The 22,166-nt window shown below is 34.8% G+C and overlaps 1 protein-coding gene across 3 annotated transcripts in view; it reads right to left on the bottom strand.

The window, feature by feature from the left end:
• The window catches only part of LOC131958420 (very long-chain specific acyl-CoA dehydrogenase, mitochondrial), a 39,007-nt gene extending 17,515 nt beyond the window's left edge, over window positions 1-21,492 (bottom strand). The window contains exons 1-9 of one of the 3 annotated variants that reach the window (XM_059323442.1): window positions 21,290-21,492; window positions 18,757-18,820; window positions 15,681-15,747; window positions 14,855-14,936; window positions 14,000-14,064; window positions 13,241-13,349; window positions 12,906-13,132; window positions 10,616-10,729; window positions 5,135-5,220 (exon numbers count right to left, since the gene is read on the bottom strand). In XM_059323442.1, the coding sequence (XP_059179425.1) occupies window positions 5,135-5,220; window positions 10,616-10,729; window positions 12,906-13,132; window positions 13,241-13,349; window positions 14,000-14,064; window positions 14,855-14,936; window positions 15,681-15,747; window positions 18,757-18,815 (809 nt within the window). In that variant the 5' untranslated portion in view covers window positions 18,816-18,820; window positions 21,290-21,492. The remainder of the gene's footprint in view (window positions 1-5,134; window positions 5,221-10,615; window positions 10,730-12,905; window positions 13,133-13,240; window positions 13,350-13,999; window positions 14,065-14,854; window positions 14,937-15,680; window positions 15,748-18,756; window positions 18,821-21,289) is intronic. The other 2 variants (XM_059323439.1, XM_059323440.1) reach the window with 2 other exon arrangements.
• Window positions 21,493-22,166: the final 674 nt, after the last annotated feature.

Below are 22,166 nucleotides of genomic sequence, written 5' to 3'. Positions count from 1 at the left end.
AATAGGAGTGTAAATTAAAAAATATTGACAAGTTTACCTATTTAAAGGGATATATAAAAGTGTCAGGAATTTAAAATATCAATTCCCTTAGTTCTTTGACAACACACAAAAACAAATGATAAAAGCATGTGGGTAAAGGATATATTCCTTTAAATTTATACCAAATAGATGCCGGTCAGGACACTTGGCGCAGCAGGTGCTTAAATTTGGCAGGCTCTTGCCTTGGGCGAATAGAATACAGAGTTAAATGCCGATCGGCATTTAAAGAGGGATTAAAACTGACCTCGACTGTACAGCGCCTTATATGAGCTATAAAAAATACTTCACACATAGAAACCGTTTGTTAATTCCTGAGGTTGCACATCGACCCCCAGGGGTCAAACAAAAGAAACATGGCGTATCTTTGAAAAATCAATAAAGGGGTCAAAGCTGATCAGTTGTACTTCCCTATTTAATATTTGTAATTCATGTGAAATACAGAGGGTCATTTTCAAAAAGATTTTATGGTTTTTACCCTCTGTACATCTGGCTTCTTACATGCATGCACCTCGGTAATTGAGGCAAGACTTTCTCTATACTTTGAATAAACTGAATTAAAAAATTCCCATTTCAAAGCTCCCTGATAATTCTGGAGAATGTGGAACAACACGCAAGGGTCAGGAAAAAACACTGTATTGTCTTTGAGGAAAACTTTGGAAGACCATTAAAACTGACCAATCCGAATTTTTTATTTAAACATTGTAAATTTGATGAAAAATGAGGCACATTTTCAAAACTATCTTTAGAGTACTAAAGGCTCCATACATTTAGCTAATTTTTCCATGGACCTCAGTAACTGTAATAAGTATAAATAAACCATTCTTAGTGAATGAAAGTATATGTCTGAAAAAAAATAGGCCTACTGCATTACTATTTTATATCTGTGTCAATTGTCACCAGTCAATGATGAAGAATGTAATACTAAAGAGAGCAAGCAGGCAATGCAAACTGATGATGTAATTACATATCTGATGCATTTTATTTTAAAAATAATTTAAAACTAAAACTATAGTATTAATTAAAATCAACATGCTTTAACATATGTGCAACTCTTAAGTATGTAACAAAAAATTTAATACATTTTTTATAGGTTATGCCTAAATTTTTATTTACTTAATTGGTTTTACTCTGTTAGATGAGATATTAAATTAAAAACTGTCCATAGGGTAGATGAAGTATAGTTTAAGTTCTATGACATGTCACCTTGGATTTATGCACCCATTGGGTGGGTGAGTTCAGGTATGTCTTACAGACTTGGATCCCTGATTTAAAATGAAAAAATTCTACAAGCAGGCTTTGCACTAAACCTCCCACCACTCCCCCCACCTCTCTCTTTAGACTAAGCTATCACACTGACATTAAATCAGACAAGGGAAAAAGAAGGCAATCTACTAACATTTTAATTTTATGTATAAAATGTTGGTATTGAATTAGCAATAGTGCTAACTTTTGTATTTGTTTAATTATTACACATTATATTAATAAAGGGTACAATTTTAGGCAAATGTTTTTTTAAAAATGTAAGCAAAGGTAGGCAGTATGCCTAGTCTATATATATATAAAGCAATGTATGTCTGTGTGTGTGTGTGTGTATCTTTTATGCATTACTACACCTATCATCCCATCGCCATGAAACTTTAAGAAGTTGTTGAAAATACTCCTGGTGAGGTTTCTATGCACACAAAAAATTTTGAATTCACAGGGGTGGCGCCCTGGTAGAGCGCGATTTGTTTTCTCTCTTTATATAGTATTTTTTTAAAAATGGGCAGATTGCGGTTTCACACCGTTCATCCGATCGGCATCAATCTTTTGGGAGTTCATTAGAACTCTCCAGATGAGGTTTCTAAAAAAATAATTCTTTTTTAAATTTTGCAACGGCAGTATATTAAAAAAAAGTCGATTACGGTTTGATACCATTCATCCGATCGCAATGAAACTTTGGGGAGTTGACTTAATCACTGCAGGGAAGGGTTCTTCAAAAAAATCTTTTAATTTTGCAAGGGCGGCGCCACGGGAGGGTGGGATTTATCTAAATATAAGTATATATAAAAATAAAAGTCGATTGCGGTTTGACACCGTTCATTCGATTGCCATGAAACTTTGGAGAGTTGATTAGAACACCCCAGGTGACGTTTCTGTAAATACATATTTTTTAATTTCGCAAGGGTGTCACCCCAGGAGGATGCGATTTTTCTATATAAGGTATATAAAAATAAAAGTCGATTGCGGTTTCACACCGTACATCTGATCACTATCAAACTTTGGGGAGTTAATTAAAACACCATAGGAGATGTTTATGCAAAAAATAATTTTTAATTTTGCAACAGCTCCATCCCGGGAGGATGCGATTCTTCTCTAAATAGGATATATATAAAAAAAAATTAAAGTTGGATACGGTTCGACACCATTTATCTGAGTGCTATAAAACTTTAGGGAGTTGATCAATACTCCCGAGGAGGTTTCTGGGGGGGGGGGATTTAATTTCGCATAGGCAGTCCTCGGCAGGATGTGATTTGGCACCTTGTTCTTTCCAGTGAGCGCTACGGCGACTACGTTGGGTCTAAACAGTGTGATAGACAATGGATACGATGGGCTGTTACAGTCGCTCACTAAATTAAATCAGGGATGTCCGCAGGCGCCCTGGTAGGGTGCGATTTGGCTGTGAACAAAAAATTTAGTTTCTGCCTTCAAAGGCTAATTTGGTCCGCTGAGGGCCCAATAATAAGTTTTATTTTAATAATCAGAAAAATTAACCAAGGTTAGATTATTAACTGGGATGCTATTAGGCACTCTAGGTTACTCTATGAGCATGATGGCGCCCATGTTAGTTTTAAGTAGCCAGAGCGCCCGTCTACGTCCTTGACACATGGGTGGTCACCGAAATGTGTTGTACCTCATTAATTTGCTAAGTGATTAATGTACACTCAAGGTTTTCATGAGGTAGTGTAGGTAAACTCGTGTCCCAATAATTATGATCCAAGCTCAGGCATGTTAACATTTAAATAACTTAGTTTTAGAAAATAAGGTCACGATTCTAAGAACATAGGACTGGCAAATCATTGATGAAACCCTCCTCATATATTTCGTCAGACTTTCTTCTATCCCTGCGTGTTACCGCGATTTTCCTCTATATATGGTATATAAAAATAATAAAAGTGAATTGCAGTGACACCGTTCATCTGATAGACATTAAACTTTGGGAAGTTCATCCTAAAACTCTAGGGAAGGGTTCAGTAAAAAATCATTTTTAATTTCGCAAGGGTGGCGCCACAGGGGGGTGCGATTTTTCTCTATATATGGTATATAAAAATAAAAGTCGATTTTGGTTTGACACCGTTATCCGACAGCCATGAGACTTTGGGGGAGTTGATTGGGACACTCTGGGAAAGGGTTTTGTAAAAAAAAAAAATCATTTTTAATTTCGCAAGGTCGGCGCCCTGTGAGTGTGTGTTTTTTCTCTATATACAGTATATAAAAATAATAAAAGTGAATTGCAGTGACACCTTTCACACGATCGCCATGAAACTTTGGGAGGATCTTGAGAATATTCCTGGGGAGGTTTCTGCGCTAAAAACATTTTCAAATTTGCAGGGTTGGCGCCCTGGCAGGGCGCAATTTGTTTTCTCTATATATATTGTATATAAAAATAAAAGTCGATTGCAGTCTCACAACGTTCATCCGATAGCCATCAAACTTTAGGGACTTGATTAGAATACACCAGGGAAGGGTTCTGTAAAAAAATCATTTTTAAAATTCGCAAGGGCGGCGCCACGGAATGGTGGGATTTTTCTCAAAATACAGTATATAAAAAAAAAAAAAGACGATTGCAGTTTGATGCAATTTATCCCGGGGCCATAAAACTTTAGTGAGTTGATGAATACTCCCGAGAAGATTTCTGGGGTGGGAGGGGGGAATAGGGGCGGGTGGGTGGTGGGGACGGTGGATTTAATTTTGCATGGGCGCCCCCCCCGGCAGGATGCGATTTGGCGCCCTGGTCTTTCCCGTGAGCGATATGGTGAATGCGTTCGGTCTAAACAGTGTGATAGACAATGGGTAGGATGGGGCGTTACAAACGCTTACTAAATTGAATCAGGCGTGTCCTCTGGCGGGTGCGATTAGGCTGCAAATAAAATGTCTGTTTCGGCCCCCAAAGGCTCACATGGGCCGCTGTGGGTCATGTAATACGTTTTATTTTAATAATCAGAAAAATTAACCAAGGTTAGATTATTAACTGGGATGTTTCTTTTCGTCCGTAAAAAAATCCAAACAGTTTCGTCACTTTTAGATAATCCAAACAGAAATTGAGATCGAGCATCTAAGAATAGACCATTAGTAAAGCTAACATATTGCATCAGTCACACTGATGTTTAAAACGCGTCAAATAATTTTTTTTACGTGTTAAATAGCAAATCCTGTTCATTTGTGTCACTTTAGTGAATGCCGCAATCTGTATCATTGTTAACAGGATGCTATTTTAAGGAGCCAGGGGTAGTGTAATTGGGGGAGGGGGCCCCCTGAGAGCGGGCCTCTACGTCTCTGACACATGGGCGGTCACCGAAGTGTGTTCTACCATATTATTTCGGTGAGTGATTAATGTACACTCAAGGTTTTCATGGGGTAGTGTAGGTAATAACGTGTCCTGATATTTATGATCCAAGCACAGGCATTGTTAACATTTAAATAACTCATTTTTAGAAAAGAAGGTCACCCGTGTAAGAACATATGATTGGTAACGCGTTGGTGAAATCCTTCTAATACATTCCGTCAAACTTTCTTCTATCCCCGTGGCAACGCGCGGGGGTCGGGTACGCTAGTTTGATACAAAATTCTTGAATAATGCATTAAAAAAAATGGATTAAAATATCACATTATCTAAAAATACATTTTATGATGTGCAAGACAATCCAGTATCTTGCAAAAAACTTTAAACAACTGAAAATGGCTAAAGTCAATGTTAGTGCTTGGGTTGTGGATTATTAGTTCAAACGTTTACTCCATTTTCTGTATTTGATATATCACATTACACAAAGTATTGTTAAATTACATAATTTATTAACAGATACTTTTGAAAATATACCATTATTAGCAACTATACCTTGTAACTCCACCAAAATCTCTTTCCACTATGAAAGCTGTAACTTTGTCTTTAGTTTCTCCTGTTTTTGAATCTTGAACAGGACACTGCAATACAAAAAATATTAAAAACATAAAAGACATAAATACCAATGTTTTATGTCAGTGGTTCCCAACCTTTTTCGAGTGGCGACCCCCTTTTATAAAAAGTAAGTGACCCGCGACCCCCAAAGAATTAAAAAGCCGAAATTAGTATAAAATTAATAAGCACTAAAATAAGATTTCCAAGTAGACTTTCAATATGAACTACTCTAGATAACTATTTTAATAGCATGAGTAAAATTGAATACTATTCACTAAACCTTTTTGGTTAAGTTTTTAATTTTTAAAAATTTTGCTAACGCCAACCAATGTCATTATAATTATCTTAATTTTGTTTTTAATCGAAGAATAGTGTTGAAAATATATTCTCGAAAAGTCAATCAATTTTACGTTTGGGTATGAATGGTGAATACCACACCAAAATTGTGTCTGCAGTTTTTCATCTTACTCGGAATCATTCTGCAAATCAAAGAATTCATCTTGTTATTTATCGGCAATGCTGGCAACATCAAGGGAAGAAGAGAATGGGTAATGCGTAAATGCAGATTCTTCTTTTTTCAGCTCAGAGAAATAGCGATGCAGTTCGTTTTTAAGAGATTCAAGATGCCCAGAAATCGCTTCTTTCAAAATTTTAATTATCTCACAATCAGATTCATCTACCACACCGCAGAGTTTCTTAAATTTACAATATTTCCAAGATTTATTTTCTTTACCGATTTTGCAGCTTTGATAAAAATGCCCCGAGATTATCATGAAAAGTTATAATATTCGTTCATTTTCACTGAAGCTTCAGGGCTTATCTTGATGTTCGAACATATCTGCTAGGTATGATACTCACTCCAACCACTCTATGTCGTTTTAATTATACCAAAAAGTCTTGTTTCCTTTGCACTTCCAAGAACTATTTGATTTCAGATTTCAATTCAAAAACACAATTTATAACATTTCGTTTGACAGCCAGCGTACTGTAGTGTAGAAGAGCAGAACCTCGTGATCTATATTAATGTTTTTGCTCAGTTCTTTGAAGGCTCCAGATTTTATATAATTTACGACTTATACTAGCAATGGACTCTTGATGTCGATTGGTTAGGGCAGTGGTTAGGGAGCTACATCTTTTCTGTTTTCTGAAAGTCCGATTTTGAGTTAAAAATAGATGGCGCACCATCCGTACAAACCCCCACAGCCGTTCTAACCCATTTTAATCATCCAGTTTCAAAAAAGGATATTTATTTTCTCCATGCTATCTTCACAAAAGAGCAACTCTTCTTTGCTATCATCCGCATGAATATAGACACAGACCAGCAACTGCGAACACGAACTCACGTCTGTTGATTTATCAACTTTTAAAAAGCAAACAATGGTGAAAGCTTAATTTCGATAAAAATGTGTTATTTAACATTTATGTACATGCAGCGTTTGATGAGATTTTCTCCTATTTTTTTTTCCTTGGCATTTTCTATCGCGACTTCATTTGATGCTTGCACTAATGCTGGTGAAAACTTCCTGTTCGATCAAGTCTCTGGCGTTTGCAACTAGATCTAGATCTAGCTTCTTACCGGCGAAAGAACTACATATATTTTTTTTTATGTGTTCCGAATGACTTGTCTCAAATGGCGTTTTAGTTTTGAAGATTTCATAGATTCGTGACTGAGAACAACTTTGTACAGTGCGCTTTGTTTCTTCTCCATGTCTCTATTACATTTCCAGTGATGTTAATGAAGCCGAATTTCAAAAATTATTTTAAATATTTATGTTTTGTTTCAAATTACTAGTATACCAGTTGGCGACCCCCCAGAAAGACCTTCGCGACCCCCAGGGGGGTCGCGACCCCCAGGTTGGGAACCCATGTTTTATGTGGTCTAGAGTTGCATAAATATTATATTTTTCATTATGTTAATAATTTTTAGATTTTATTTAGTTCACGATTTCCTGTTTTTTTGTGTTAGTTTGTCAGATGTGGCAAACCTTGTAAATTGATTTTGTCCCACTGAATTTGTTCAAACTTTCCAGATACATTTGTTTCTGGTGACAATGCAAGAATATCTAATTTTTAAACTAATTAATTATTAAAGTTTGAAGTGCTAGAAATTGCGCTTGGGAGTTTTGATCCATGATGACAGACAGATAGAAAGGCAGATAGAAAGACTGACAGACAGAGGAAGCAAGTTAAATAAAAGCTTGTAAAAAAGAAATTGATGTTTTATGAAATATTGACTTCTGGTATAAACACTTAAATGGCGTAATTTTGAATGTACTCAGATTTTGATTATGTAAAACAAAACTATTTTTTGTAGCATGAATTCCCAAAGCCTCTATTGGTGACAAATGGGTGCATTGAAATGTTAGTTTATATATGTTGTTAATTATTTACATCTTTATTTGTGCATTAAAGGAAATTAGTACAAGAAGATGATCAAGTTACTACATTGTTATTACATGTTTATTTGAGAATGACAGTGTTTACACTAGATCTACCAACTACATAGTATTTGAGGTTTTAAATTTTTAAATTTTTTGTTAATTTTGCTATATCAAATGGTTTATGTCTTAGCTAAATAAAAATCTTGTAACACTAGAATGCTTCTATAACTTTTCTATTCTCAATGCACCAATGTAGCAGAACTAGAAAATAAAGCCCCCTCCTCAACACTTATTGCAGGGTCTGGCTTCATGATAATTCAGCCCCTGACTGCAATTAAACTAACATCCTAAGGTGTTTATCATAGTTTGTGGGGTGTGAGTGGGGTTTTAACTATTGTTTATAATATTGGTCTACGAAAATATAATACAAAATTACGAAGGGGAAGATTGGATAGAAAACTTATGTTGTGTTTTTAGTATTGCTAGATGACCCATTTTCCATCATGGAAACAGTCTGTTGGCTGCACTACATAACACAAATGGATATCCTACTATGCCCACCCTTTGAAAAGCTCTGATCGCCATGAAACTTTGGGAAGTTGTTGAGAATACTCCTGGGGAGGTTTCTGTGGAAAAAAATTTCAATTTCTCACGGGCGGTGCCCCGGCAGGGTGCGATTAGGCGCCCTGGGTTATCCCATGGGCGATATGGCACCTATGTTAGTTTTAAACAGTACGATAGACTATGAATAAGAAGGGGCATTTAGTCATTCACTAAATTGAATCACACACATTTGCAAGCGCCCGGCTATCCTGGTAAATCTATAATGCATACGTTTGTTTGAAGATTGTGATAGAATATGGATTAATATTATAGATGTTCACTCATCTGAATTAGGTGCATCTGACCGTGCCCCGGCAGGGTATGATTTGCCAGGACAATCCTGGGACTTTTTTTTAACCCCGCAGCAATAAAATAACAATACACATAAACACACACACATATATATATAAATATATAATACGAGCTGGCCCACCGCATAACATATGACGCTATTAAGTTGTTTTTTCTACTTTTCAGTAATTCATAATTTGTGAATTCGACAGTGCCAACGCTGACACTGAAAATATTTCTTTAAAACACTATAAGTAGCTCGTTAAGGACCATAACCAACCCCCTTCCTTCCCCCCCCCCTCCCCCAACGTTTAAAATCGTTTCAAACTAAATTATCTGCCCCTAATAGCCGTCACTAAACCCGACTCCACGAAGGTAAACATAGCGTAAACTACAGCTCACTAAGACCATGTAGGGGTGGGGATGGTAGGGAGCGCGTTTACAGCTTGTTTTCTACCGTCTCCCAGAAGATATATATATAATTATATATATATATAGATATATATATATATATAATTATAGATATATATATAATTATATATATATATAGATATATATATATATATAATTATATATATATATAGATATATATATATATATAATTATATATATATATAGATATATATATATATGTAATTATATATATATATATATATATATATATATATATATATATATATATATATATAGATATAGATATATATATATATATATATATATATATATATATAGATATATATATAGATATAGATATAGATATATATATATATATATAGATATATATATAAATATATATATATAGATAGATATAGATATATATATATATAGATATATATATATATAGATATATATATAGATAGATATATATATAGATAAATAGATAGAATACCCCCCCTTCCTGAAATTTTATGATCAACGTCCACAGATGCAAGAAAAAACATGTCGTATCTGGGAAAAATCGGTAAAGCTGTCAAACCTGACCAGTCATATTTCTCTATATAATCATTGTATTTTATGTGAAAAACAGAGGGTAATTTTCAAATAGATTTTAGGGTACTTCGCTTCTCATCTGTAACATCTAGCTCATTTTTCCCCATAGACCTGGGTAAATGAATTGGCCATATAAAAAAACTATCAGCCTATACTCACAAGACGAGGGCTAAAAACTGACCACAAGTGAAATTCTCCTTATATGAGTTATATATTTTTTTAAAAACATTAGCTGAGCGACCCCCTCTGATATTTCTCTATTACTCATCGTTGTGAATGGACTTAAGTGTATGGAATGAGTTTGAGAGTATGTGTGTGGTTGAACGGGGTTAATAAAGTTGTGGATGGTTTGAGAGTATGTGTGTAGTGGCATTAATAAAAGATTATTAATGCGTGAATAAATAAGAATGTGACGTGAGAGAAAATGTTTTGGTTGTTAGGAAGATAGTTAGAAGTCAGTCTGCGTCTTGTCGTCGTCATGTAAGGATGTCTAGAAGTTGTCGTTCCGTCTGTCGTCAATGTAGTTGTGTGTATTGATGTAATAAAGTATGGAATATCGTATCGTCGTTATGTGTTCTCTATTGGATCGTCGTCCTCTATTGTTCGTCATGTTCAGCATCGACCCTGTACAAGAAACTCGCTTTACAACACTCATTGCAATTTATGTGAAAAATAGAGGGTAATTTTCGTGATTTTAAGAAAACATAACGTTGGGCCGTTAGATCTGACCAGAGTGACCTAAATGAAAGAACATGAGATGAAACCTTCCCTAGTTGTGTTGTTCAAGTTAATAGTACATGAAGCTAAAATTAGCCTTAATAAAGGCACACATTAAGGCTTAAGTTATTCCTGGTAGGGAAATGTCTCTCACCCTTCGACTGGTTGAATTATGTACTGGTTGACATCGTGTACCACTAAAGTGATTTAAAATTTACACTAGCACTGTTGTGTTTCTCATAATAGAATTAACACTTCTCAAATCCTAAGTTAAGAGATACAACTGACTTTTCTAGGACTATATGGTGCAACTGTGTCTACAGTTGATATTGCAATAATAATTTTTATGTCTACATTGCTATTTCTGAAATACTATAACCTAGTTTCAAAGTTAAAAAGTAAAATAATAAAACAGAAATCTATAAATATTGATTCTTACCTGTGCAAAAACAGTGAAAACATCAGCCAATCCACCATTACTTATCCATATTTTACTTCCATTTAGAACATAATGTTTACCATCCTCTGTAGGCACGGCTCTAGTTCGAATAGACTAGAAAGTTTTTAAAAAAACAAATTAGTATAGGCCTGGAATAGAAATTGATAAAACTATAAGAAGTAAATAATAGTTTCCATATGCAGGTTTGCTACTCAAACTTATATATATAGATCTACGTTTTTTAGCCAAAGTGCATACTTTTGCATTGAGATGCAAGTTTGACTATTCCAGTGATGTTTCGTTAGATACAAAAGCAGGGCCATGTCTTATATGTATTGTTTCAATGTTATTGAACATTTATATACCAATGGAAAGTCTAATGAATGTAAATAAATGTATTGAACTGTGTGTTAATAAGCTTTTTTTTTAGTTTTATAATGATGTTTATGTGTGAAGAAATTAGTTTGCTCAGGTCTGGTAAACCTTGTACCAACAAGGAAGCTCGGATTTGAGAGAATAAAAACCATCTCTCTCTATCGCAGCAGTTTGCTCTCTATTGGTATACGACCGACCGCTTACCACTCACCCTTACATTTTTGGTGTCGTCAATAAGATTACACCTATCAGTACACATAGTTAACTGCAAAAGGCCATATATTATTTCAGTTTAGGTAAAATTATTTATTTATACATCAAATAGCGTCCCCTGCGTGCTTAAAGGATGACACAACGTCAAATGCTACCACCCAGGTGTCAGCGGTGTTGCCATGAGCACTCAGGAACCACTAGTTACAGTACTGCAAGGGTGCTGGGTGCATCCCCTGGTTCAGTTTAGTCATTGTATGTAGTCACCTATCGTGTCCCTAGTTTATGGCACTCTTTGAAACAAATTTAGGCATCATGGTACTCCAGGAGGAGCAGAGGCACACAGGGTCATTTGACCACCGGCAGACGTGCCTAATTCTATTTAGTCAACAATTAGTAGTAGCCCACCTTGCCCCTAGTGCATGGCATTCTTTAAAATGAACATTGGCACCATAATGCTCACATAGGAGCACTGGTGCTCCGGGTCACCCAACTGCCAATGTATGCACCCTGAGCAGTTTGACAGTTGAATCAAGTGGTACTCCTGACCCCTTATATAAAACACCCAATCAACACATCTTAGGTGCCAAAATAATTGCCGGGGAACACTGAGCACCTAGATCGCACCCTGGAGGATCACAGCACTTGCTTTTTCCCAGAAACCTTCCCAGGAGTATTCTCATCAACTTCTTAAAGTTTAATAGCAATCTGATGAAAGAAGTAATAATGCATAAAAGACAAACACACAGACATACTTTCATTTTTGTATAAATAGATTACTGTATAGATTTTTGTATAATAGATTACTCTATAGTCATCTATAAAAACCCATCAACTCTAGGTCAAAACCGATTACTTGATTTCCATAGTGTTTTTAACTTGTATTTATTGTTACATGCTAGAGCTTGTATAAATCTTCCACACTCTGCTATAAACCTTTTCTAAACTATTGAGTGATTTTTAAGAATTTTAAATTAAACTTTGTTTTATAAACAGTGAATCATAGCTACTCTAGCTGTAGTGCAATATCTTTATTGTTTTTGTATTACTTTTACATACATAAATATTTCTACATACATAGCCCACCAAACCCACTGTTTATTGTTTCCTTTAATGTTCTTAAGCATGTAGAAATGTAAGAAAAATCCTCCTACTGTCAGCTTTCTCAGTCTCTCTTCCCCCCCCCCCCCCCCCCCCCCCCCCCCAGGTTTGATCTGCTGTTCCATTGTACTCTCTACTGTTTGACACCAGAAAAATGGTGACACCCACTGTGCTAGTGGTGTAGCTACCTTAAAGTTAAAGCTAGCGTAATCAAGATCCTTCAAATACACTGGCCAGAAATGAGGTACTATGGCAATGCACAAATCAACTGCCAGCTGAAAAGAGATCCTCCTGAGAAAATGAAAATGGATTGGTCACACAAGAAGACTGTATCCAGCATAACAAGATAAGCCCTCACCTGGATTCCACAGGGCAAAGGGAAAAGAGGCAGACCAAGAAAGACCTGGAGACATGACCTGGAAGAAGACACCAAGAAGATTGGATACACCTGGGGACAGTTGAAGAGACTAGCCCAGAAAAGAGGTCTGGAAAGCTCTTGTCAGCAGCCTATGTCCCCAGAAGGGGCAACAGGCTAACCTAAAAGAACAAAAATACTCTTCATGTACTTTCATATTCCAATTTAAAAAGAAAATTTGATCCTCACACTAGCATCAGAACCACTGGTTGATTCTGTTAAACAAAATGCTGCAATTTTATTTCCTGAAGCTAAATCTGGTAGATATTTTTCTTTCTGTATTTGGCTGCCAAAGAGCAAAATTCCTTTGAACCCAATAGACTGATGTGCTCCTAAAGTGATTCCAACACCAAGATCATGGGCACCAACAACTTCAACAAGTCTTGCATACTGCGTGTTTGTTAATCCGAGTCCTCCTGTATAAATGAAATAATTACATTTTAAACAATGACAAACATGCAGTTGAATAATAGGAACAAGAAACATTAGACATTTGTCTCTGTTAACATTATCTTTTTTTATACCTAATTCTGTGGGCACTTGCAGACCAAAAGCACCCATTTCTCTCAGACCTTGCATTGTGGAATCTTCAACTTTTTCTAATGCTTCATTTTTCATTGCATCATTGTGCTCCTAGATGGAAGAACTTTTTATGTGTATAGACAATTAAGTCGAGTAATTTGGATTTCCAGAAGAGTTGGTAATAATTGGTAGGTCTACTGCCTTAAAAAACCCAAAATAAAATAAAATATTACTAAAACATTATTTTGCATAACTTTTTGTTTTAAACCTTCTTAGTCATTATAAAAATTGCTATGATAAAAGTTTTGTATGGGTAAGTAGGCATAATTTTAAAATTTAAAAAATGGCCTACTTATTGGCTAAGACACAATTGATACCCAATCATTAGACTTGGATAATTTTTGACAACATTTCTAAACTTTATTCTTTTCAAAAAGAGTCATTCCTTGTAATGATTGCTGTAAAGCCTATAAATAAACTGCAATCTAATTCACCATTTAGCAAAAGAAAAAATGCAGTGCAATAATATTTAATAATGCTATGTGTTAAGTAAATAAATTTTAAATCTCTGCAGCGATCTTTTTTTATATAACAATGACATTAAAGCATTCACAAGTTCATTATCAAACTTTCAACAGTTATTTTTAGGAAGGGGCCTGGCTTTTTTAGTTGCGTGTCTATACTGGTTACTATCTGCTAGAATTACATGGTGTTCAGTATTTAAGACATTTAGAAGGTACTTTATAATTTAAAATACAGACCTCAAAAAATCTTGCACAAGGATCAACCAGCTCCTGCAGAGTTTGCTTTTGTTCAGCAGTTAAAACTAAAGAATAAAATTGTGTTCAATACATTATGGAATTCTACATTTCATTAAAACAATTTGTTCTGAAAGAAGAGTAACAGCATATAAATTAAAAAAAGCCTTTTTTGCATACCTTGACTGTGCAGAGTAGCTAAAATTTCAAGGCAATATGATAGACAACTATGAAGATACAATCATGAGAACCCCCCCCCCCCCCACTCTCCCCAATGCTGTAGTGAACATGTAAAAAGAGGATAAATGGGGGTGAATGTTGTTTGTCCCTGCTCAATCCTTATACAGTGAGTTGTATCAGTCATATTCTGGTTTGTACGTGTATATAATTATGAGGTGTGTGAGAACATGTCTAATCGCATAGTTCAGTCCAGTACTTCTACCAGGTTAGTGTAGGTTAGTTCTGTCTACTTCTATATAGCCACTGTATTGTAGTTTTGTGTACTAGTTTGTGTTAATAATTAGAATAGCATGTGATTGTGTAGATAGGATTAACTCTTTTTAGTGTTAAACAAGCTTTTGTTTTATTTATTCTTGTGTTCTGTAACCTGTTTGTGGTTGTTCTTCTTATATGTTGCACGCAATGGGTCACTTGTAAAAGCATGTCCATGTGTTCACAACACCAGCCCACACACATTCAGAAACATTGGCTTTTTCAGACTCTCCCTCTCATTCTGTTGACGTCTTAAATAAATAACTCCATTTAAACAATGACACATGGGTCATGGTAGCAGTGATCACACAAACCTTTTATATAACACAAGGAGTGAAATACCCAAAGCATTTTAATATAACAAACCTTCTGGGAAAGGAAAGACTTGTTCTGCTGAAAACTGGCCTCTAAATAAATTAAGTCCAAAAGATTTGGATTCTTGGGAATTCTAAGTAAAAAAAATGCAAAAACAACTATTGCTAAAAAAAAGCATGTAAAGAGAATACTAAAAGTTTAACAAATAAAGAATATTCTTCCTATCATTTGAATAATATTTTGAAAAATAGAACAGGGATTATATACATTTTTAATTACATTGAAATGTATCGGAAAATATTTATGCTTTGCACTTTAATCATGGTTTTTAATATAGTACTTTTGTGCTTTTCTTAAGAGTGTTTCCAAACCATTTCAATTAATGTAGTGTAAAAACCGTTGTATTTTTGTAACTGTTTAGCATAAACTTTTGTTTCATTCTCATTTACACCTGGATTTTCCTTATTGTCTTAATGTAGTTCTGTGAGACAGCATTTTTGGATGGCAGAGCAAATGATTGCTAACCAAAAAGTCTCAAGTTTAGATCATGGACATGAATTTGAAGGACATCTCTTAGTCCACCCAGCTCTGATGGGTACCTAATGGAGTGTAAAGGCTGCTGTGCCTGTAACAAGCAATCCTATCCCTTTGTATGTGGAGGTCAATGAAATGGTGAACTCTACTGATAAGTGAAAAGTGTAAAATAAGACACTTGATGTCTACATTATAGAAATCAACTTTCAGGAATCTATTGCCAAATTGTTAAGTTTAAAAAAAAAACTTTAAAGTATTATACTCCAATGTCCACATAGGTATCTCCCACATCTATTTAAACAAATACTGAATTCAGACCCAACTCTTAAAAAAATAAACTTACTTTAACAGATGAGGTAGCTGTTGCAGCCATGAAACGCAAATGAGTTGAAAAAAAAGCTCCCTGAAGTCTATGTATGAAAATATTTTACAATACTTAAGAAGTATTTATCAGCAGTATGTTTCTGAGTTATTATGATTAGATCCAATCTATTTCCCAAATTAAGAAAGAAATGTGATTATAATTTCTATTTCAGAAATTCAGTGTATGACTAAGTAGCATATTAAGGGGATATGTGGAGTTTTTTTATATTTTTTACAATTTAAGATCTGAAGCCTTTAAAATACTTTTACCATGTTTGATACATGGCAGTGAAAGTAAGTGTTAAACGGCAAAAGGGTTTAAGAACAATTTAGCAGTCATGGAAATCTGGAAAAAAAAACACCATTTTGAATGTTTTGCTATTTTGGTGATTTTTTTGCTACACATATAACCTTAAGCTACTGTAAGCTCCTTTTTAGTAAAGTAATGACGGGTGACAAGTTGACCTCTATAAAACTGATTATAAAAACTTATGTGATCATTGATTACTACCAGAAAAAAATCTTATTATAAGATAACCTTTTAAAAAATACTTAGCAGCTATACCCCAAAAATCAAATCACAATGTTAGGACTACAGTTATAGTTGGAATAGCATGAGGCAGGGCTGGCGTTAGGGTGTGGCAAACAAGGCGGTCGCACCAGGCCCCACGCTTGAAGGGGCCGCGCGCTTCAGCACTGCCATTATTGTCTGAATTAGTTTGTAAACTTAAATAATCTATGCTGACTTGAATTTGAAAAAAAAAAGGCAGAAATTGTTGATTGTTTTCAGTGAGGCCGCTGCTGATGTTAGTGAGTTATCCCTTACATGAACTCGATACGAAGACATTAGTGTCACACCCCGCTTAGTGTCGACTCGCTTTTGATCTGAGGTGACTTGTGATGGTGGTTGCGAATTAGCCCCAGACCTGACAAGGGAGGTGAAATCAGGAAAACACGTAATACGATACCCTATTGTATTCGGACCAATGAAGACGTTTTTTTTAGTGATCAGGCGGGGGTGCCTGTAGTAAACAGTCATTGACCTGATGATGGCTTGCAGAGGAGGGGGGGGTAGTGGATGGGGACATGCACCAGGTATCCAGAGTATTTATCCCTAAAATCATAATTTATACACTGTAGGTACATCTTTTATGTAATTATGCTTATTCACCATGATACATTTGAAAGGCATCCATACAGTAATTATGTTCATATTAATTTTACATATTGTCAGGTCATCTTTAAATACATTATACTTGTATTTAATTTATTATATATTTTTGAAGGGCTTTTATACAGTAATTATGTCCATATTCATTTTGGTAAACTTTAACGGTATTCGTTGAGTGATTAAGCACATGTTTATTTTAATTAATTGTAGAGATATCCAGTATATTAGGTAAGACCATAGTGATTTTTGTTTTAAAATAGTGTAGGGATACGAAACAAATTATAATGTCTATACCGTTTGATACATCTGACCGAGATCGTTTTATGGTAAAGTTCTCCTGATTTCTCAAACGTCTAAATTACCGGAAGTCTGAGCATGCCGTCGCGAAACTCATAAATAAGGTGAAGCTGGTTGTCATATGGTTCACTTTCTAATTATAGACACGAACCTTCTCTTGTGAGAACGTGGTCTTAACCGTGGACGCTCTATAAACATGCACCTTCTCCTGAATGGCTGCGGTCAGAGATCCAGTAACGTAGTACTCGAACTGGGAGATTTTTTTTCTTAGGGTTTGGCATCCCATAGATTTAAATGTACAGTTAGTGTTCCACCCTACTGAGCATTCGTGATTACATTTGAGAGTCATTTCAATTGGATATCTATAGCCGTAAACAGTGTTTTTTCACGATTCGAGCTTGGTCCGAAATCTATCAATGTTTTTCTATTTTCCCCGGCATCCACACACTCTGCACGCCACTGTTAACACTCGATAAATTGAGAAAATATTGATACTATCATCCGCCACTGTGGACCGCCTTAGAGTTGCTTCAAAATGATTTCACCATTTTTGCTCGACACCATGTCTACAAGAGACAGAGATTGATTTCAAAAGTATAAATCAGGTGCATCAAAAGCGAGGAAATGCAATTTAAGAGAAGAATTTGATAAAACACAAGCAGGTGCGTTGGACAAGTACATACACTATCCAAAGAAAGTCGTTAAATATTTTGATTTGGTTGTGGATTCCAACGTAGCAAATGTAGAACGTAACAAAAAGGACTACAATGAGAGTACTACCATTTGTGGTGATGACGGTAATAATGAATCCTCGAGTTATTTATTGTCAGCTGCAAACTACACTAACTTTGATAATAGGGACAAATTATGCGGCCATTCTGAAAATGATTCTGACAAAAATAATTCATTCCCAATGATCGTAAAAGATATATATGATCCGGGTAATTGGGAACATGTATCAACAATGTCCCAAGACAGGCTCTGTGGCCTGTCGAGTCTGTCAATGGAAAAAAACATTGCTTCCAATTTTGGACAATGATTATATAATCAAGGAATTTTCCTCAAGAAAGGCAAGAAAAGTAGATCTTCATTTGTGAACGTACTGGTAAGATTTTCATAAATAAAAATTAATGTAAAAAATCAAGTTTGAAGCTGACGTTCATCATCTCTTTAAAGCGTATCTTGAACTTATATCTGTTTTATTTTTTTTATTTTTCAAACAAAAAGCTTTAACAGAAACAAGCAACGTTTCAAAAGCACTTCTAAGTAAACAAATTATTTTTTAATCGGTGTCTTTATGTTAAAACTAACATACGACATTGATAAGCAGCTTAAAAATACCATATATATCGTTATAAATATTAATTCGCGTTGAGAAGAAAAAAAACGCCTCTCACTGTACATGTTTTAGACACCAATGGAAAAATCTAAGGCCCCGCGCGGATGGTTGGCCCTAGACCCCGCGTACCCCTAACGCCGGCTCTGGCATGAGGCTTAGGGTTAAAATGTTAAAACTAACCCATAATGTCCTAATAAGTTTTAAATGCTCCTAAATATTTCAAAGTATATATCTATAATACATACTTACTTTTTGAAAGCATGATACTGCAACTTACTAATTTTATAAGCCTGATAAAATCTTGACATTCTATCTTAAAAGAAAAGAGGAATTTGTTTTAATATTTGCTGAACATTTATTTAATATTCTAAAAAACACAAAAGAACAATAGAAGCTACTCATAAAAAGCAGTTATAGAGGCTCAAATCGTGTTTGGACAGACAGTTTTCCAATTATTGAGAGAAAAATTCAGCCATTATAATTTAGTATTGATTAAATTGTAAATATTTTCACAGATTAACTAAAAACATGAGTATTTTTGCCCTATGTCATTTTACTATTTTAACTCTTCATTTACACTTACTATATACATCTAGAACTCAAAGCAAGCTAAAGTTATTTTTATCTGGAACATAGAACATGTACACTTTAGCATTCACACTTACAGAACATGTGATGGAACATTTTTAACAATAAAAATGACCTTTGACCAGAAGGATCTGCTATATAAGCCTATCTAAATAATTAAAAGACAGAGTAATCAAAGTGAAAAAAACTTTATTATTTTAAAGGAAGAGAACATGCAATATTTTAAAAATATTATTAAGAGTGTCAGCAAATGAGCTTGAAATATTGTTTTGTATGATGGCTAGGGTCATACATTACCCACCTGCTATATCCCCTACTGCCCCATCCCACTGCAGAATTATCCCTTCCCCAAACCCCATAGGAACCATTTCCTTACCTTGCTCTCACTTTACGATACATAGTAACTGGAGAAGCATTTAGTTTTATGAATGTAGGCCTACCCTTCTTTTTCTTCTACAATCTTAATTTTTATAATAAATTTTAATAATAAATCACTTTTTTACTTTCTCGTATACAAGTATAGAGAAAGTATTGTAATCGTGCAAAAAAAAATAATCGAGATTTTTGGAAAAACATATTTTTGCAATCTTGTTCGTATGTCTGTGTGTGTGTGTGTGTTGGTAAACACGATAACTTGAGTACCATTACAGCTAGGTTGGTGAAATTTCATATATAAGTATTATATCAAATTTGTAGATCCATATCAACTTTTCAGCGAATTCTGATAAACGGAAGTGGAACTTTTTCTACTTTCAATTTTTCAAAAGCCTATAATTTGAGTACTATTTCAGATACATAAATGAAATTTCACATATAAGTAAAAAGATCTAATTCTCTGCCTTCTATCAGATTTTTAGTAACTTCCGTTGACCGGAAGTAGTAATTTACGCTATTTCCGATTTCTCAAAAAAAAACGCATGTGAATTTATAAAGTACTAATAATATTCCATACTATTATACACATTTTATTTGGCGTTCTCTTAGTGTGCAATTCTTTTTTTTTTTACGAGATTCTATTCTATTATAAAAAGTTTAAGTAATTAAAAATGGATTAAAAATCTCTTCATCTTTCCCTGGGGGTCCCACTCCAATGCCTGGCAAGTCACATTAGAGTGAGAATTTAGCAGTGTGTGTCACACCCAGCCCACTTCCTCCTTATTTGCACTGTCATAAGCTCCTATCATACGCCTAACCCTAGTAATTTCTAACCATAAAACTAGTCTAGATTACAATACTACTAACAACCTCCTAACACACCTATTTTTTGGAAGAGTCCATTTTCGGACATTGGTAATTTGGCATCTTCAATCATCTGGTTAAGTGTTAAGTCAGTAGATCTAAATTCCAGATGCTTAGTCTAGTACTTATAGGCCCATCATAGGGCTAGTAGTAGTAGTAGTCGAGTAGTAGCCTTTGTTAGATCTAGTAATAGTTAGGTACTTACAACTTAGTAAGTTACTAGATCTAGATTTAGTTAGATCCAGAATCTAGAATAATTATATTAATTACTATTAGGCAGGGCACTATAATCATAATTTTATAATTTATCATACTATAATGGCTATAACTACTAGATCTAGAAAGTAGATCTATATAGTAATATAAAATATAAGTATTTTTTAGTATACTAATACTATAACTAATAGGCTAAATAGCCAACTTATATATATTAAATTATGTATATATATATACTAGATCTATATACTATATACTATACTATCTATATATATAATTCTCTTCTGGGAGCCGTTAGAAAACAAGCTGCAAGCCCGCCTTACAATCCCCTCTCATCCTCTCTATCTATCACTACCCCCCCCCCCCCCCGCCCACCCCTCACATTGTCTGGTGAGCTGTGTTCACGTTAAATGTTTACATAATACAATCATAGAGCTGGGTTTGGTGACGGCTATTAGGGGCAGATAATTTAGTTTGAAACGAATTTAAACTTAGAGGAGGTAACTAAGAGGAGGCTATTTTCACGCGGGGGGAGGGGGGGTAGTGTTTTAAAGCAAATATTTTCAGTGGCAGCATTGGTACTGTCGAATTCACAAATTATGAATTACTGAAAAGTAGAAAAAACAACAACTAAATAGCGGCGTATGATACACCGAGGGTCGGCTCGTATAGTAGAATATATATACTATCCTATATGCTTAGGCCCTATTTATTAATATTTAATTCTAATTATTCTTACTTCACTTCAACTTACTCTATACTGTATATTATACTGTTAAGTTAGGCCTGAAAGGTTTAGTAAATAATTTCTCAAGCTTGATTGATCTTAGTCAACTTAGACCTTGATTCTTGACTAGTCTTGCTAGATCTCTGTATTTTTGGTAAGCAGCAGTCGTTTAACTTTCTTGTATGCAAAGTTCAAAGGACAAAGTCCATTACCTTACTGCGTTTAGCCGTTTACATTCAAAACATGTATACTATACTTGACCTACTTATTTGAGAACCATAAATACAAGTTATGGGTATATGTACGTAAATTCTAAATGTAACTTGAAATAAAACCACACACCTTTTTGTATACTGGGCCAAGTTTTGTTTTCGCTCGCTGAGTAAAAAAAAAATTACACCCCATTTACTGCATTTACACTTAGGGCCTACGGCGTGTATAGAGTCCTTTCATATGACGTCACGTCCGTTCGTGATACCTACGCCCGCCGCCACAGTGGTGTACACCAGACGTAAACACAATCAGCTGTTCGCCAGCGCTGGACGTGTTCACCAGCGCTGAACGCGTTCACTGTATGTAAAGAACCGCACTCGCGGAAAAGGAAAAATACGTTTAAAAACTTGTAGGAATTGAAGATCCTTATACTGTTATTGACAGTTTCGTAGATAATATAAATATGTGGACAAAATTTCTAAATAAAAATACTGTTAGTAATACTGTTTGCGTTTAGAGTTAAAGTAGACGAATCTGATCAAATGCAGTTCTCGATACTTTGTTTCAGGTAAGGACAGTAAAATAATAAACTTCATTTTAATTATAAAAGATAACTATTAATAAAACAAATATGCTCGACCTTCACAAATACTAATAGTAAAAGACAAAGTCAAAA

The sequence above is a fragment of the Physella acuta genome, unplaced genomic scaffold (assembly GCF_028476545.2).
Source record: "Physella acuta isolate Inbredline_101_S28 unplaced genomic scaffold, ASM2847654v3 ptg001327l, whole genome shotgun sequence".
Lineage (NCBI taxonomy): Eukaryota > Metazoa > Mollusca > Gastropoda > Physidae > Physella > Physella acuta.
The sequence above is the reverse complement of the archived record's forward strand: the minus strand, read 5'-3'. Positions and strand labels throughout refer to the sequence as shown.